General features: G+C 35.3%; 1 protein-coding gene across 12 annotated transcripts in view; it reads right to left on the minus strand.

Moving 5' to 3' along the window:
• Positions 1–567: 567 nt before the first annotated feature.
• The window catches only part of MEF2C (myocyte enhancer factor 2C), a 124,165-nt gene continuing 104,798 nt past the window's right edge, over positions 568–19,934 (minus strand). For 6 of the 12 annotated variants that reach the window (XM_015652824.3, XM_015652828.3, XM_015652826.3 and 3 more), the window contains 5 exons: positions 15,547–15,719; positions 14,319–14,342; positions 13,249–13,378; positions 12,198–12,333; positions 568–5,310 (listed from right to left, as the gene is read on the minus strand). In XM_015652824.3, the coding sequence (XP_015508310.1) occupies positions 4,989–5,310; positions 12,198–12,333; positions 13,249–13,378; positions 14,319–14,342; positions 15,547–15,719 (785 nt within the window). In that variant the 3' untranslated portion in view covers positions 568–4,988. The remainder of the gene's footprint in view (positions 5,311–12,197; positions 12,334–13,248; positions 13,379–14,318; positions 14,343–15,546; positions 15,720–19,934) is intronic. The other 6 variants (XM_033511346.1, XM_015652834.3, XM_015652833.3 and 3 more) reach the window with 3 other exon arrangements.

Genomic DNA, 19,934 nt, shown 5'->3' on the forward strand with positions numbered 1-19,934 from the left:
ACCCCCCTGTAACTCCCAATAATCAAACAAACAAATGACCAAACATTCTTAGAAAAAAGTAGAGAAAGGTGAATAGATTCATTCTGACACAGTCCTTATGCAGTTTTTTAGATAGTATAGACAGAGCATAGGTCCAATGATACATGATTCTACACAGGATGTGCATTTTTTGTCGGGTTACCCATGGCTTGTTCCCATGGGTATAATTCACAGGACATGTATATATGGGAGTTTAAATTCCCTGCCAGTAACTAAGCACCTGAGAGCCCAGCATTATTTCACCTAGCTCCTCTGCTAGGGACAGATTCAGATTCATTCCAAATGACACTGACTCCAGAGCAGTGATGGAGTTTCCCTGACTTGACTGAGAGATATGTATCTCTTTCCTGGTGGGTGAAGTGTGCCAGAAAATATTGCTTCACTTTCAAAGCAAGCACAAATAATTGGTAAGGGACCTTTAGGCAGCTGCTGGTAGTTAATGTGCTGATTCTTTCACGTGTTACATTGTGAAACAGTGAAAACTGAACACTATTTAAATTAATAAAAAAATGCACAACAGACACCATATCACTAAGAAAGCCAGTAACTTTACTGATTTGTCTGCAAAATACAAATTATACCTTATTTCCAGCAGGAGAATCTTTTGAAATTTTCCCATTTTTGTTCACTACAGACAGCTGAATTAAGTCCCTTGAGATACACAGATGTGGTTTAACTTAGTTATAACATCTTGTCATCTAGTGGCGACAAAGTCCAGCTTATGCCGCTGTGAGCCTCTACTTTAATATTTGTTGCAAATGCTTGTATGCTCCCATTTACAAGCTATTTTGTTATCACCATTGTTTTATGGAAGCAAATCCCCATGAAAGAGAAGAAAAAAAGAAAAAAAGGATACAACAAACCATCTGAAGCAATCCAAGTGTAATGCCTGCTGTAACCCAGGTCTGATATTAAATACACAAAAGATTTTAATACTGCATTTTTAATTTTAATTTTTTTTTTTAAAATTACTTTCTTAACTGACCTTTTTTTGAATCAAACTGAGGTATGGATCAGTCTGAGGTATGAGAAGGGAAGGTAGAAATGCAACACGTGATTATGAAAATAATCAAATGAATACTTTTGATGCAGAAAGTCTGTGGCTCAAAGCTTGGATTGCTCCACATCTTTGGTTAAAATATATTAACAAAAGCCTTTTATTACATCTACAGTCTGAAGCACTCTAACAGACACCAATGTTCCATCAGTCCTTCAAGAGACCTGTAGTGGCAGGAAATTAATGCCATATAACTGACGACATCACAGCAGATGGCACAAACAGGAACAGATGAAGTATGCCATTTTTAGGCAACAGCCTTTATTGAGGTTTCAAGTGGCTTTTAAAAAATTACAAAGCATTTACCTTCAAGGTGAAGGAAGAAGGAAAACAAAACAGCTGTTAGACTACAGATAAAAGTCGGTATATAAGATTGCAAATACAATACAAAGGGGTTGACGTCCTTGAAAACAGACTATGAGTTCTATACTTATGCTAGCTTTACCTGAAAAAGATCTGAGGACAACAGCTAATTTTTACAATTAATAATTAAAAACTGCTAAATTCCTCTTCTGGGAAAAATATAAGCCATTTTGTTATAGAACACAACTTTTGAGAGACACTGAAATGACCAAAGCTTTACTGTGAATGGCTCAATGCATACAATATATATGTTGTGCAGATAGGGTATATCATATAATTGTCACCAGCAATTAAACACTAACTGACAACACCTTTTAATAGAGATTAGCTTAGCTATAACAATACTTGCAGGTGTCTAGAATGCCACTTCAGGTGTTTGAACTTACAATTAAGAATGTTGCCTAAAACATCATATAGAATGGGTTAAGGTAAAGTAAATGTTAATACTCTTTCAGGGCTCTGCCCCAAACTCCTTAAATACAAAGGAATCACACAATAAACCCAAATTAGCTTTTGCAAATACAATAAATGGTAAGATACAGATAAAGGAACAAGAAAGGTAGACAGTTATAGTTTACAGAAAGTGACTTCACAATCAAAGTTGTGCTTCTTATCATTAGATCAGTTTGCAAATATGCATTATCCCCCACAATTTTGCCAGTATAAGTTAGTTGCCCTCTGCAGCAGGAACAAGAGGGCTGACTGGCATTTATGTTCATGTGATTCTGTTCTACTCATGTTTATACAAAAAAAAACACTGTCAGAGTTAATATAAATTGCCCAGGCAATACTTTTCACGCTACTTTCTGCTTAGTTACTTGCAGTAATATATTACACTGCATCTTCATTAAATGATATCTTTCATTTTTTTCATGTGTTGCTGAGGCAAATCGCAAGGTAAACTATTAATATGGCTATTCTTAATATATCAATAGACCAAATCCCCTTCCCCACTGAGAAGTTTCTACTATGATACCAATAAAATTGTATTTTTTCTTGAAATGACAAGGTACATTTGTGATACGTTTGCATATTTTTGACACACTAAAGTTTAAAATTCTCAGAAGAGAATATGAGTACAGGTTAATCTGAGGGTGAAGAAAGCGGTTTGAAACACAGTTGTTTTTGTGTTTTAAAATTAATTATGGGCCCCATTTTACCCTTTTTTTAAAAAAAAAAGTTTTTAAAATTAATCTTTTTTTTTTTTTAAAAAAACATGCGTATCTTTGTTTACCCTGCAGTTTGCTACATGAGATAAGATGGATGCATTAGTAGCACAGTATTCTGCTTAAAGAGTTTCCACATTATGTACTAGCCCCTGTATGGCTGAAAGTGCCTGTAAGGCAGGCTTCTGTAAAGTCATGGCAAGTGAAGACCCTATGTCCTAATACACACTGTAGTCTGATCACCATCCTCTGCTACAGAGAGGTACACTCCGTCATTGAGCAGTGCACAGCAACTGCACGTGTAGGTGGAAAAAAGACTGTGGATTTCACTTCAAAGTACTTTGTGTTGACGTTTCACTGTTGCAGCTATATTCTTCATCATAATGTCAATGTAGTTGAGACCTAGGACTCTTGAAAAAAGGAGAAATATTACAGTTTTACTATGGCACTAACATTTTGCTTAAACACTTTTTCCCTCCAACAGAAAGATTAAACTGAAACACTTGAATATACCATTTTTTCCTAACATACAAGAGGGACAAAGAGGGACTTGAAGAAAATGACACATTCCCTCTGGTCAAGCTATCTTAGTCAAAGGAACAATATGAGGCTGGAGAAAATGTGGATGCCGTGTGCTGAAGCAAGTCCTGCTCTGGTGTAAACACACAGGGAGCGTTGCTCAACAGCATGCCCACTGTGAGATGATGTGACTGCAGAGGTCCATGAGAACCAAGGACCAGACGGCCAATTTTGGCCATGTAAAATCAACTGATTTTGAACTGCCCTTTAACTGATGACCTCCTTAAGAGTTTTATGTTTGTGAGAGAGGGGAGGAATCTATACAGCAGGCACTTGTGTGCCAGTCCCTCCCTTCACCTCCAGCTGCTGCTTTGGCACATATTTACCTGCACTCACATAGCTGACAGCCGTTAGAGCTGCACATTCAATTCTGACAGGCAGAATACCAGCTTCATTCTTGAGAAAGGGCCAAGTTACGCCACTTTGTCATTTAACCCATGGAAAACTACAAGATACGCAGGACGTTAAGTAATAGAAGGGCCCTCAACTTGTTACAACGCACAAAACAGCATGAAAGAACTAATCAGTATATACAATGGATGGCAGTTCACCCAACTGGTTGTAAAATGCTGTATTAAAATTATTTAAGTTGTTACACCATGGGTAAAGTCTTATTGTTTACAGATCAGTCTTTCAACAGCTGACTTTGATCTGTAAAATGTATACCCAGTAAAAGAAAACTGAAAGAAAATAGTTAAATGTGCAACTGCACAAATATAATTCCCCACTATCAAGAGAACAAAAACTTTTGCTATTACCATCATTATTATATATATTAGAAAGCTATACACAAGCATGTTAATTTCACAGATTTTTTTTTTAAAGATTCTTAATATTTTATATAATTAGAAATACACATTTCAAAAACAAAACTTCTGCAAAGAGAAAACAGTTATCTTAGTTAGCAAAGCATGGAGTTCCTCAAGGCTTAGGGTAGTGCTTTTCATACAAAATGTCCTTTTTGTTTGTTTCTTCAGGACTGCTTAAAAGATTAGCAAAGCTATCAAGGAAAAAAGAACACATTTTGGCTTAAGGAAACTACAAAAGCCACAAATGCTTTGCAAACTCTGTCTTACTTTTTAATATGAAAATAAGCAAAATGTAATGTACATATTTTTATACTTTTTTATTTAATAAGTGATGCAGACCCAGGATTTTTAAAATTAAATATGTCAGCCCTCGAACTCAACATTTCTATAAGTATGGTCCTCTTGAAATGGTTTGATCCTTTTTAACTGAGTGCCATACTCTAACAAAATGCCTGCATGTTTGTGAGCATTTTCAGTATGTTGGGTGACCCAGTCTCTTTCTAGCATCAATTCATGGCCACCCAACTGCTGGGTCTGTCAAAACATCTGTACATTTTCTATATGTTGCATAACAGCTGCTTTCTCTCTCAGTAAAGATCTGCCATTTCTGGCAAATGTTTTCATTTTTTCTATTTACATGTAAATAACGTTGAACCTGCAACATGACACTATCTATTGTAACATACATTTTGCAAGGGAGCACAACAGTGAAAAGAAGTTAGCCTTAAAATCTATTTTGTACAAGTGTTCTGTTGTACAACTCAAGTGCTAAGCTTATCTCAGCATTTCTGTTTATCCTTATACTGCATCACTGAGGCAAGTTAAAAGTACTTTTACAAAACAGAGTACCTGACTTTTTTTTCACACACGGCACATATAATGCATATAGACCCTTCCCCCCTCCCCCCTCCCGTTAAGGTATAGCACACACACACTGCAAGAAAAAAAAATCCCAACTAATAGGTTATAATGTTATCATGTTGCCCATCCTTCAGAGAGCCGCATGCGCTTGACAGAGGGGCTTTCCCTTTCGTCCGGCGAAGGTCTGGTGAGTCCAATGGGGGAGTGGAATTCGTTCCGGTGATCTTCTCGGTCACTTCCATCGTAGGAACTGCTACAGCTGCTCAAACTGTCAACAGGAGATCTCCCCGCCTCATGGCGCGTGTGCTGTTGGTATCTCGATGGTGTGGTGGTACGGTCTCTAGGAGGAGAAACAGGTTCTGACTTGATGTTGAGGCTTTGAGTAGAAGGCAGGGAGAGATTTGTACTCTGAGATAAATGAGTGCTAGTGCAAGCTCTGTAGGAGGAAAGGAAACCCAGTTACAGACGGAGGAGGCATGGAGCCCCCAGATATGCACAAACACTCACACAAAACACCAGTGTAAAGGCTTGCGCAGGATCAGCGCATGCAGAGATCATGGGAAATGTTGTCTGAGCAGAATTCATGAATTGCAGGGAATGTCAGCACCACAACAGGTGTGGTCAGCCTTAGGGGGACAAGCTCTCAGTTTGCAGAGAGGTCTCGCTTTCAGTCTCTCTCTCTCCTTATTTTAAAATCAAATGTCATCATAAATTTGGGAAGGTGAGCCTTTGCATTGTTGCAGTCACCTGCAGGTTTCTGTATAACTAATACTTGAGTGTGTGTATGCATCAGCTGAGACAGGAAGCATAGACTTTCTGCTGTGTTTAATCCAATTAATTTGAATGCACACAACTATTTTTATTGTAGTTTGTTTTGACATGTGACTTCAGATGCAAAACAGAAACAAAAAAAATCTGGTCTGGTAATTTTTATACTTTTCAGAATAGAATTGACATTACTGGTCCTAACATTGACATCAACAAAATAGCACAGTCAGGTTATGATTTTAGAGTTCAAATCTGTGAATCCATAATTCAATCCACAATGCATTTGGATAAACTATGAAAGGGAGCCTGAGGTATAGTAGAAGATGAGAGAGGACTCCACTGTTTGCCCATAGGAAAGCCAAGCTCAAAGGATGCTACTAGCAGACAGACTGCTATGCTGAAACTTATTCAAAGGTAAGCTATGTAAGTATTCTAAGCTTTTTTATTTTTTTTCTCCCTTTTTTTCTGCATTTTTTTGGCAGGTAGTGGCAGAGGCAAGTTGAAAAAGGCAGGGAGGAGAGTGAATACTGAGAACACACTTTATCTCTATGGGAGAAATGAGATTACTTTTGTCTGCACAACATTTTGTACAAAAGCACCACCTCCTGGCAAAACCTGACTTTTCGTTATTAAAATAGAATTCTCAACATGCAGTTCCCATTATGTTCCATTTCAGGGACCATTTGCTAAGCTGAAGTTAGTGTCTTGCACTAGAAATAGAATTTCAAGGTTTCTATTCATAAATATTTATTTATACAGGGGTAGGAAGGCAGTAGGGGCACCAGAGCAATTGACTTCACAAAATTTTAAACCTAAAAGGATATGCAGGCATTTTTAATGCAAGAAGTCGTAATATTGGGATTTGGAAGGAATTTCTAAGAATGTAGAAGACACAGGTAAGTTTAGGTGTAAACTTTTACTGAAATACTCTACTTCCTCTAGTGTCTCATCAATCGAGAGCTATGTATTACTTAACATTTACTACTACTTTGATGAGATTTTTTTCTTCTGACAGATTTAAAATAAAAATACATGGCTTCAGTATTGAGTGATATCATCTGCTTTTATCAGGAATTGCTGCAGTATTTAATAATGAACGGATCTTGTTAAAAAACAAAGAAAACCGGATATTCTACCTCAAATTTTTTCATCAACCCTTCATTCCTATACAGACGAATTTGTCAAATCTGCAATGAGCACTTTCCTAAGTTACAGTGCTCATGAGTAATAGCCTTCACAGTAAAAAATGTAACCTTTTTCTTTTTTTTTAAGAAGATATTTTTTTGTAGTGCTTCTGTAAAAATTAATTTAATACATATAAGAAATTGTAAGTATAAAGCTTTGCCATTCCAGTTTAGTGAAATATTCCATTCTTCCTGAAAACATTTTAAAAACAGTCCAAAGAGAATCAAATATATATTTCTGTCTTTTTTTTATTTTTTTTTTTTTTTCCAGTGACTTAATTTTTCTGTTTCTTAGGAGATCCTAGGACTTCACCAGGGTAAGCAGTTTGTCAGTTTAGTATAAGATTGCATATGATTTTATGTGCCAAGTTTATTACTAAACCTGAAAGTTCTGTAATAAAGGATGGTGGAGCCTGGGGATTTGATTTAGAAGTGCTTGATTTGAACAAATGACACGCTACTTTGCGAAGCTGGGGATAATTAAAGAAGATAAAAATGGACAAAAATAACCATATTCAGTCAAATTTGTTCACATGGAACATACTGGCATTTACTGTGTGACAGCACCCAAAGGAGCAAATCTAGAGGGATAAACTGAGTTTCAATGATACACAGCTGGCATTTCTGTACTGGAATATTGCCTTTTTAATAGTCCCTCAGAAGTGACTATGGGAATGCATCTCTATAGACTTTTCTACAGATACCTTGTGAATCAGCAGCAGTATTACATAATCACCTGGCACAAAAATTAGTGGCAGTTTCATAAATGTTTCAAGTTGATTTGAATTTTGACCCCCACCCTCCATTGTTTGTTTTTTTTTTTTTTTTTTGGTACATTTAAAAAATGATAAGAAATCGTTTTGGCAGGTCAGTACTGAATTTTTGAGGTTTAAAACAATATTAAAACAGCATAAATAAATGGTAGCATTTATTTTGATTTTTTTTTTCTTTCTAAATATAGCTTTTTGCTGATGAAAGTATTTCTGAAATTTAATATATTTTTATTTGGTTATAATTTGCAATATTTCATTAACATTTTCTGAAACATTTTTATGAGAAGCCCATCCAAGCTAAAATGGTCATCTGCATGGGAAACATACTGTTATGCATACATGTGAATGGTGAAATAATAGGTACTTACATGCAGCATTTAAATCTGTATTCTAAACAGAGGATTAACCTCTATTTAGAATGAAAGGTGCACCCATAAGAAACGAAAATTCTGTCTTGTGCAAAGTGATTTAATTTCCTATATGGATATGTGTGAGTATAGAAACAACTGTTTACACTTACTATGCATTTTATTATTTATGCCATATTGTAAACATGTGAAGCCTTCACTAGATTCCCTGGTAATCAAACAGGTTTTAGATATGGAAAAACTACTGAGAGACTAAAGAAAACGATTCAAAAGTTTGTCCAGTTTTGTGCACTCAACAGGTGCTGGGCACTTCACTTATGCAGACATCATTACCTTGTTACACATATTGTATGAAAATATTTCATATTATGTGCACGATGAAGAAAATGAATGTTTTAACTTGGCACATCTGTCCCGGCTGAGGCCAGTGTAGTTAAAATTTGATGTTTATTCAGATTATTATGGCCACATGGAGAAATTCTGGTTCCTATCTGGTTTCTGTGGGGAACATCTACACAGCTCTGTTCTATGAGAAGTGGGGAGCAAGACAGGGTGCCATGAGCTTGGGGTGATGGCAGCTCGGTGTGCATCTCCTTCTATCCAAATCTCCCAATAGTACTGAAGCTCAGCATGCACTGGTAGAAGTGCAGGTCTGAGGAAGTGATGAGTGAGGACATGTATGTAGGTTTTTGTAGAGTGAGAAAGTGGTCTATTAAAGGAAGGGAGCCTCATGTACCTTTACTTTTACACCCATTCTCACTTCTCTAAATCTGTTTACATCCTCACTTCATATAATTTCCCCCCATAAATACATGTAAAGGACCATTGAAAATTCATGGCTGAATTTATTTATGTAACTAGTTATGTGCTAATTTGTATCTAGGGGGAGACATTTCTGGCTTACTAGCAATTCAACTTCTGCTCTATTTTTTTTAGGTAAAAGCTAAGTGATTTTTAGTTGGTTTTGTTTATTTTTTAAGATTTTTCTGATCAATATAAAAGCAGAATTAGAATTTCTGTGTCAAGACATTTTGTTTAGCTCTCACATGTTAAGGTTTACGCTTTTTAAACTGGAATTAAAAAAATAGCATGAAATAGAGTGACTAGAACATCTTATTTATAATAGTGGCATAATAAAAAAGGTTCAGTCTGAAATACATGAGGTTTTTATTCAAAGCAAGAAAATTAATTTAATATGATGTAACCATTTTCAAATTTTTCAGTAAAAATAGTTTAATGGAGAATGTTTTCTTATGTCTAGCTATAGCTATTATCTAATTAAAAATAATTGTGCCTAAGTAATAATCTTGCTATATAAGGGTCATAGAACAGGTCAACACTATGAATTCGGACTTTTTATTCATGTGGGTAGAAGTTTGGAGAAACTTCTCTTACAAAAATAATTACCTATACTGAAGCACCTTCAGATTAAATATTGCTTCTCTCCATACACTCATATTTTAGGAAAGCAAAATCTTGACCCATGGATGTTACTTTTAGATGAAAAGATTGTCTCTTAGGCTAGGAAATGTGGGTGCAAGAGAGCATATTCCATACTATGGATTTGTGCATAAAAATGCTTGATACTTTATTACAAAGTTTGGAAAGGACTTCCCTTCTGGTTATCAGCAGTTAACTTCTGGTAATCTCTTCAGTACATGTTAAGTAAGCAGTAAGAGACATTGATGTACTATTCAGGCCAAATCGCAAAGCTTTGGGATGGACTGATTTTCAGTACACTTTGTATATGTATTTTTTCCAGGTGTAGATGCAGTTAAAAGATTATGAAAATGCTATTCTGGTTTTTAACCCAAAATGTTGAAAAGTCTGGCTTGTTTCAATGTCCCAGTCATATCTAAACCGGCTCTCTACATTGTTGTGCTGTTCACCAGGCTTGTCAGAAGGCCAAAAACTGTGCATACAGGGAAAGTTAACTACTCCCATGCCCTCAGGTATTTGCCCTTTAGTTCACCAGCACTAGTGTGGCTCCTAATCACACAGTCAACTTGAAGAACTAAGAGCTTGGTTGCAGAGATCTCCAATTACCTCCAAGATGGTTCTGACAGTGCTACTGAAATTGCTGAGGATTTATCTAGAGCAAGATACTGCATTTAACCCTATCTTATTCTACTACTAATCACATTCTTGTCATGCATTCAGGAGGCAGAGCTGATTATCACCTTTAGTGAAAAAATTTTGGTGAAAAGCAAAACCTGAAGAAGAGCTGGAATACCTCTTCCATTAACTGTTTTCTCACAGGTTTTTATAGCTAACAACAAGCATCGCACAGCTGCCAAATCTTTTCAGTATACTGCCTCACTAAGCAGAGAGATTTATGTTGTCAAAACCTTTCTAGATGTGTTTTCTCAAGTATGTGAGGATGGCTGTAATTTTGTTTCATTTTTAAAATATTTTTGAAAATTCTAAGTCAGGTTGACATGGACTGAATGTGTTCTACAGAATTTCAAGTTTTTCAAATAATCCAAAAGTTAAAACAGATGTTCTTGCATGTAGTACTCAGTGAGCAAAATAAAGGCTTATGATTTTCTGCAGTGACAGAAGACTTCTCCAGAACTGTCTGTGAAGCAGCTTTCATAGCTGAATTCACTTACAAATCACTGAAAGAATAATAATAGTAATAATAATTATAAGAGTAGCAACTCAGAATGTATTCCACAGCCACAGCCATTACACTTTGACATTCTGTGATGCGAATCAGAAACAGATCACGATGTGTGACATATCTGAAAAGGCATTTAGTTAGTTTAGGAGTTAATTTATACTTCTTTTTGATAACCAAATAGCCTTATTACATTCCTTGGTATGGTACCAATTGTTTATACAGTGATACCTAACATGTGAGCTTTCAATTTATTTGAGAATTTATGACTTGTACAGCAAGTCTAAATGCTGTCCTAGAAATAGTGCAAACCCAAAAAGAAAAGTGTCAGAGAAAGATAGTAACACTACTTTTTTCTAGCACCAGTATTTCACTTGTATATTTTTATGACATTTGTAACTATATATACTTATTTATACAGGAAATGAAATTTAAAAAATGTGAAAATTTTCCATTTTCAAAGGAAATGTTTCCTTTGAAACATTTGTATAGCTTTCCTTAAAACCTCAAGTTATCAGCATGGTAAAGACATTAAAATAAATTACAAAAAATGGTCAGATAAAGTAGAAGGCGAATTTTGACATTTAAGCCATGTTTAGAGTATTAAATCTTTCCACCCTATGGCAACAATCTTGAAAAAAATGTATATGTGGAAGACCTCTTTCTGAAAAAAAAAAATTCCTTTAAAATGTATATGAATTAAATTTTTTCCTCATAAATACACTTCTGCTGTTTTTAGCTTCTATTTTTATAGTAGAAGATAATCTTTATATATAAACTTTTATAACCTTTTAAAATTCCAATGTGTCCAAAACCATACATTAGGCTACTGTGTCACACTAGTTCATGCCAAGGGTCTTACTTAATAGAAAGTGCAGATATTATAATATTTGGAAATCATTCACCTTTTCAATTAAATGAGCAGAGAGGTTATTTATTCAGGTGATTTCTCTGTGTGAATTTTCACACTTCGAGAGGTCCTAAGAGTGCTGTGTTTCTCCAAAACTTGAATAAATATTGTAAAATTAGCCGCCACTAGAGGGCAGGAATACCTGTGCTCCTCGGCACAGGCACATCACAATGAGTTTTGTGAGCTGACAGTCCTTTGGCCTAATCATGGTATTTTCTCACAGAAATCATCTCCAAATAAATGAAACTTGAATTTCAGAGTTCAGAAGAAGGAAGTTTGTGATTATTATATAAGGTTAAGGCTTAATCTCAGGTCAATTAACTATGTCTCACTTTATTAAAATATCTGAAAAAAAATCTAGTTTACTGTAAATGTTTGTGCAATAGTAACTGGAAATTAAAAACATAAATAGTAAATATGGCATCAGTACAATACAGGTGTTTGGTTTTAGTAGTGAAATAAAATGTTATCTAAAGAAATAAAAGTAAAAAACATAAACAGTACACTACAGAGAAAATGTCATGAACACAGACTATCTCATTGCATCTCCTTAGCAAACTTTCTATGAGTTACATTGTTCCAGTTTTGCAAAATCTAGTTTTTACATTTAGTTTTAGTTATTTTGACATATTTCACATTTGGAATTACTGGGGAGACTGAGGTCACCGGAGGACAGTAAAATAAAGAAAACACTGCTTACCCCAATTGACTGAGGGCAGATGGTGGCATGTTATGTAGGTGTTGCTGTTGCCAGCCAGTAACAGAACCAAGATGAAGAGCACTGGCTGTATTAAAACCAGAGAGAGATGATATATCTGCACTACTCAGAGAATATTCTAGATTTGAAAACAGAAAGACAATAATTAACAGAGAATTAAAGAGGAAGCAATTAAACAACAACTAGCATAGTAATTTTCACGTCACTTTGTAAGCCTTTTAATTTTAATTACACCAATCACATTAAGTTGCAGCAGAAGAAGTAAATCTTCCTCTTCCCTTAACTCATTAACTTGGGAGCAAACAATGCACTAATAATTATTCTGGAATCTAGCGGGGCTTTACTGGGTCTGGCAGATCTAAAGTGTCCTTAGCCTATAAATTCCACATAACTACAAATGGACTGTCAGAAAGACTTGAAAAATATAATATTTTGGTCACAGTCTTCCTTGCAGAACCCAGCAGGTAGCCTGCTCTGAGCAATCTATGTGTTCTCTAAGCACACTGGACCTATGTGTCACTTTGTGCATGCTGTACAGCACCAATACACAGCAGGAACTGCAAAGATGCCTTGAGGCTTCATTTCTGCACCCTCCCAGATAGGGAGGTGTGGTAGCCAACAGAGCTACTGAACACTGTTGTGGAGATAGTGAAGCTGCTTTTTTCCCATTTCCCTCACTGCTTTAGCAGGGTGCACTCAACTGCATAAAATTACATCCAAGGAAGACTAAGAACTGTTAACTAAGTTTCCTTTTTTTCTTAATTTTTTTTATTTGTTTTGTTTTGTTTTTAATTAAAGCCAATGAAATAAAGCTACCAAATCAGTTTTTCTTCAAGCAAATCAGCTAATTTTAAAATAGAAACATCTGAAATTAGTGACAGGTACAAAATAAGCAAATGTAGCACAAAGGCATAACAGCTATGAATTTTTCAGTTTCTCCCAGGGAACATTAGCTAATGCATTAATACTGAGATATGCACTTGTCAGCACCTTGCTCCCTTCCCCATCCTTTGCATCCTGCACCCATACTTACCAGTACCATATGTTGTTGAGATGGCTGATGGGTATCCTCCCATCCCTTGCCCTGGTAGAGTAGGAGTTGCTACGGAAACCACTGGAGTAGCCAATGACTGAGCAGACTGGGAGTTATTTATCCTTTGATTCTTTTAAAGTAAGTAAAATAAACATATTATTGACCAGTTTTAAGTCATCTGAGTGTATTTGCTTTCTGGGAATGTTTTGCTCATGAGAAATACAGGCTGTTACAAATTTCTAGAAATTAATCATTTAACATGTGGCTTTGATGAACTCTGCCAACCCTATCATTTACAAGCTTTCAAGAGACCAGTTGTCACCATAGTAACCTATTACATCAGTATCTCCTAGGTAACTGAACTAGTAAGACTGCTTTTACTGTGGGTAGAACAGATCATGTGAAAAACGAATGAAATATATAAACTCTATTCCCATTGTTTTCCTTTTCACTCATATTAAAAAAACCCAAAACTACCACAAAAGAAATAAAACCCACAAAGCAAAACAAAGCAAAACAAAAAGGCAAATGAAAAAACCCTGAACCCAGCTCTGCCGGATTTTGAAAGTGAGGTGCACCCCCCAGACTACTGAACACTGAACTCTTAACAGGAGACGGAGCTCTGACTACTTCATTTTTGTGCAATAAAAAAGCCCTTCAAGGCTGTTAGATTGCACAGCAGTTACACACTTTAACTCCAGGGCACTAGGTGTTGCACTGTAAAAATTACACTAGAGAACTCTAATCATGTGAGTGGCAGGAAAAAATGTTTAGAGAGCCACCAAAAAAGGTATCATAAGGCTGCACCATCTTCAACAACATAAGTTTACATGCTCTCCGTGCACCACCAAAAAGAAAGCTTAATTCTAACATGCATAATTTCAATATGTGCAACAACTGTATCTGGCCTTCTATAGGTATATTTAAAAAATTGCAATGAGCTTTTTTGTTCACAACATAGATATTATTGTAGTATTTTCCATTTTATTTCAATCAACATTTTACCTACATCATAAAAAATAATTGATTTTCTCTTCTTTGTTATTAATGTGAATATCATTACCACTTACCAGAAGCAGGTCAACATCCTCAGACTGATTGCATAGGAAAGGAGCATTAAAAATTAGTGAATATAAATATTTACCAGGATGCAGGTTTTAGCTTAGGGAATATTTTTATATCATAGGGGCAGCAAATTAAACACCTCCTGAGCATATCTTGGAAAAAAAAGTACCTCATAGATCTATTTGTCCTCATTCTAATGGAGTATTTGACTCAATTGCAGGAACAACCTATCCAGTATTCAGCACAAGTCTTTCTCCAAGAATTAATTTTTTCTTCCACAGTCTCACTGTTTGCAGACTGTCTTGCTGCACCTGACCACTCACCAAGTCTCTTGGAAAATATAATTTTTCAGGGGCTTGGAATAAATACTTTGATGCAGACAGCTTGTCACTGTCTTGATCAACTTGCTCTGTAGGACTACTTGTTACTTTTTCACCTACGAGGCAGCAACATATTTATGGTCAGTTTTAGTTTGTTGATTAATTTGTTTTGCATCAAGCTGAAGAAGCCAACTTGGAAGTTGTTTTAATAATGTTTGTTACAAAATGGAAAACTGCATCACTTACAATCTTTTTAAATTGAGTTCACTTTTAATGTTAAATCACTCAAAACAGCTTTACTTGGAAACACTATCAAACTTTTGGAAAGAAACTACAAATGTGGACATGATACCTTCCCAATTCAGTCTTCTACCATAGTATATAGACTATTCACTAGTCCTGGCAGGAGATACAGAAATTTCATACTCCTTTTTTTCTTGCTCTATTTACTACCTCTTATCATTACAAAATTTGGACCTCACAGTGATAGGGCTCAAATTAATTTATTACTGTTAATATGCCATCTGCTAAGAGTCTGTGTGGCTAAATATTTAAGAAAAACATAATAGGTTAGAAATACTCAGGATTAAATTCAGCCTTTATAAGAACCCCAGAGAAAACTTTCAGCTACTGGGAAAGAGACTGCAGAAGGCTAGACTGTGCACAGTTAGGACACAGTTCCTATTTTGCAGCTCAACAAACAAAAGGTAGAAAGTAAATAAGACTTCAAAAAAGCAATCAAAGAGGCTCAGCCTACATCCTCAGCTTGATGTCAAGCCCTAGTCAGAAAAAACACACAATCAAGAATTTAGTTTCCTGAGCCAGACTTGAAATTCCTAAATAATTCTTATCTGAAGGAGATAAAAAGAATAAAATAAAAATAAGAATAAAAAGGTCTTTGAAAATGCATTACCACTGATGGCATGGTACTCTTGCTGCCAGGTGGAATAAGCACACGGAGGTCTGGTTTACGGTTGTTCATTCCCAAATTCATTGGAGGCGGAGATTTTGCTTGCATATTCTTGTTCAAGTTGCCAGGTGAGACCAGCAGACCTGGTGAGTTGCGAGGGTTGCCATATCCATTTCCTGTTAAGGTGAAAAAGGAGGGGAAAAAAACAGAAAGAGAGAGAGAAGTTTGATGAAGTCCACTCTATCTTTTGAGCCCTTCTAAAATTGTGCGATCAAAAACTCATGGTAGCTATCTGTCATGTATTTTTATAGGAAAACACAACATATACCATATTTGTAACAACTGGTCTTCAAATGCTTCTCTCATGGCTGCTGACATCGCGGTGATGTGCTGAAATTGACTAGGTGATACAATTTTGTTTACAGCACTGTGATATATAGCACAATACACTGTGCCTTGGTAGAGACAGCTGTCTGACATTTGTCTTAAAAGAATCAGGAAAGTCAGATAATTTAAGGGCATAAAAACTCAAAAAAAGCTATTTTATATTTTCTTGACATCTACAGAACATTGTGCATTTCCTAACTCAGCCCTTTGCAGGTCATTATTTTGTTTTGCTTTTAAAAAAACAATAAGTATATCAAGGCTGTAATTTCCACAAAAGGCAATGGGAGGACCAGAAGGATTCATAAATTCTTTTGGCTCTTTCTCACTACACTTCTTGGACCTGGTTCTGTAAACACTACAGCCAATGGGAGCCAGATCATAACCTTATTTGGAAAATACCACTGTATCTTTCATCTTCATCTCTCTTCTGCTGGCCCCACGAACAATTCTGACAAACAAATGCTTCCTTTATAATTTTTAGGAAAAGCTGTTCTTCTCTTACTGCATTGCCTTGACATCTATGTGTCCATAAGGTTACTGATCTACCATTCCACTATTTCATTTTCCTGACTTCACCTCTTACTTACATAAAATCCAGGGAAAAAAAATGACTTTTTAGTGCAACCTTGAAATTCCATCCACACAATCTCAAGAGAGGTACAGAAACTGCCCAGTCATAGAGAGGGAATAGCATGAAAATTAATATGGAAAGAGAAAACCTTCATGGGGAAATACCAAAGAAACAAAGGCTAGGGAAGGCTTTTGTTTCTGGGCTCAGCTTTTGTTCACAAGCTGCAACAGACAGCCTCAAATTTGTGTAAGATAAACTAGCCAGTGTGGCAGAGCCCTCTGTGTCAGAAACCCTTGATCTTCAAATTTCCTTTGTAGACCTGAAGTCAGTGAAGACCACAGTATCTCGCCCCCCCACAATGTGACATGGAGTTTATAGCCCCAAAGAACATAAATGGATTATGGAACTAAATTTGATTATGTCTATGAGGTGGACAGAAAAATGACAGTACATTACAGTGATTTGCACCTCTGGTTAAGATAAAGAAGTGTGTCCAAGCATGACTAAGATTTTCAAGTTTTTAATCCTCAGGTGCATTAGGTACTTGTATTCATCAAAACAGCAAATCCATGGAAATAAAATCTGTCAAAGGCTGTTGAATATAAAAACACCACTTCAAGTTTTAGAAGACCCTGAACTCTGAACACTAATGGCACACAAAAATTATGAAGATCTGTTTGAATTCTGAATTTGCCAGGTATCTTCAGTAACTGCTCTGGCTTGGCTTGTTTTTTCTCATGAGTTTTAATATCATGATCTCCAAAGCCTTTGCATTATGATGAAAATTTAGGAACACTCATATCACTTCTAAAAATTCCATATTAAAAATGGCTTTGGAGATTTTGCACTAAAATATTTTTCATAGTTAATCTTGTTGTTTTTTTCCTTAGTGACATCATACAGTTAGGAAAACAAAATGAGTTACTGAAATGTATCTTAGACTTACCAAGCAAATTCAGAAGAGGGCTGTCAAAATTTTTCCACTTTGTACCAGTAGGCTTTTTTCTCAAAACAAACAATTGTTCTCAACATAGGTGAGCTACCTATTATGCTCAAATTAGTGCTATGTGTTACTACAGGTGGTAAAATTAGAAGGGGCATTTTGAATATACAACAGTACTTTCTACCAGAAACCACACTGCATTTTAAGTAAAGTTCATCTTTTGCAAACTGCATACAGAATTTCTAGTTGTGATTTCTGGAGAATAAATCACCTTACAAGAAATAACTCCCATTTCCTACATAAGATTCCTACATAAGATAATTAATATTATATACTATTAAACATCAGGGGGAAGAGTGCTTCTATATGAAGCTTTATTCTTCAAAAACCTTTATCTGACCTTTATTGATGTAAAAAATAGTTTGAACTATTTTTTGAATATTGAATAGTGATGACACTTATATTTTAAAAACATCAAATTCTTTTTAAGAACTAGTGCAATCTTTTCTTTGCCAGCATATTTCTGCTGTTCATGGCATATTATGCATACTAGCATTTTGGAGCCATATAATAACAGTTCCTCTTTCCAGTCACCAAACTGTTATACTTTTGGTATAATGAGTATTCAGGAATGTAAGACTGTGGACCTTAAACCAGTAATACAGAAACCCATCATTTGGAAATCAGTGATGCATGTGGTTTGAAGTTAAGAGAGCCTGCATGCAAACCACCTCTTTAAACTGTATCCTTTTAACTCAAGAGAGCTGTGGCCTGCTCAGAGGCAGCTGTTCCACCTTCAGATAAATCCACCAAAGAGAACAGCCTCATTTACATTCAGAGGCAAAACAAATGAATAAGAGTTATAATGTACAAATTACATCTTCATTCATGCTATACTTTAAAATTACACTCTGCCTGGACAATTATCAATTTAGATGTGACCGTATGCAGAACATCTCATTCTGCTATCCACCTGAAAGCACAAAAATTACATGTTGTATATGAATGGATTTCCTGATTATAGATCATAAGAAAATGAAAACCAGATGGATTTTGGAGAAAGTTTGCTTTACATTTTTATTCAGTTAAAAGCCATCTTTTTTATGGAATAGAACATTTTTAAACATTAAAAATGTATTCTGTGAGGCATAATGAAAATAATGAAAATAAAAACAGTGGATGCACAAATTTTAAAGGGTGTATGTCAGAATTTGTAAATTTACAGCATTTTTAATTCAACATGTTTTCAGAAAAAAAAATTTTTCCTTGTATTGTTTGTCATACTGACTTGTGAGAGTAAAAAATATTTTATGCAGAAAAGAGGTTGTTTCTAGACAGAGCTAGTGGAGCAGCACGTGTCATGAGATGCAGTGCCAGACTTTGCATTTGGACTAATAGCAGAATGTAAAGAAAAATGCTTTTTTGATCACAGAATACTCCTCTTGGGCATGCTCTCACATTTTGCATTGCACAAGTGCCATTGACTGTAGAATGAATTCCATCCAAGCAAAAACTGCATGATTAATTCCTGTAACATAACTTTTCAAAAAACTTGGAAGAGTTACTTTTATGCACTGATAGTTATTCTATCAGGAAGAACTATTTTTTAAAAATCCATTTAATAATGAAAAACTACATGAAAAATTACATGAAAATTCATGTAATACCATCTTAAACATCTTAATCTTAAATTTTAATATCTTAAGGATACCAGAAGGGCACAAGCTTAATTAGAACAGGACAAAGAGCAAAGTTTACTTTTCTCCTTTCATCCTCCATTAGTAACACCTGTATCTTTAAGGGAGTTTTGGTCATTCGTGTTACAGGGGTTGTAAAGTGGCTGCAATTAGTAATATTCTGAGTCAGGACAATAAATCTATGCTGAACATTTAAGCCAGGAAACTTTCCACAAAATAAGGTAACACGAAGGAGAAAAGCGTAAATTTTTTCCTTATGTCTCAACATACTTGAACATAATTTTAATAATTCAAAGTCTTGAAAAACTGGAAAATTTTAGGATTTTTATTTCTTGAAATTTTGAAACTGTCATGGTCGGAAGTGTTCTTTTTTTTTTTTATATTTTTTTTTCTCTTTTGTGATTTCAAGGATATATAGTGAATGAAAAATCCTCTATGGTAGTTCAAAGAATGTGGAAGAATGAAGAACAAGATACACAATTTGTATGTCCTTTATTTTGGTCTCTTATTTGTTCTAGTGTTTTTCCCTCACCAAATGGATTGAGAATGTACAAGATCCTTAGGAACCTGGGTTAATTTTAATACAAAATGAACTTTTACATTTTTGAAGGTGTTTTAATAAATACTAATGCTCTTTGCAGAGCATTAGTTTTAATAAATACTAATACACTTTCCAATAAGTGTATGCTTTTACTTGTCATATTTCTTCCAAGGTGTATATGTACATTGGATTTCATGAAGGATTTCTATTTCTTATTTTTCTTTTCTTCTATTTGCTCCCTCCTCATTCTCA

Source organism: Parus major, chromosome Z (assembly GCF_001522545.3).
Source record: "Parus major isolate Abel chromosome Z, Parus_major1.1, whole genome shotgun sequence".
NCBI lineage: Eukaryota > Metazoa > Chordata > Aves > Passeriformes > Paridae > Parus > Parus major.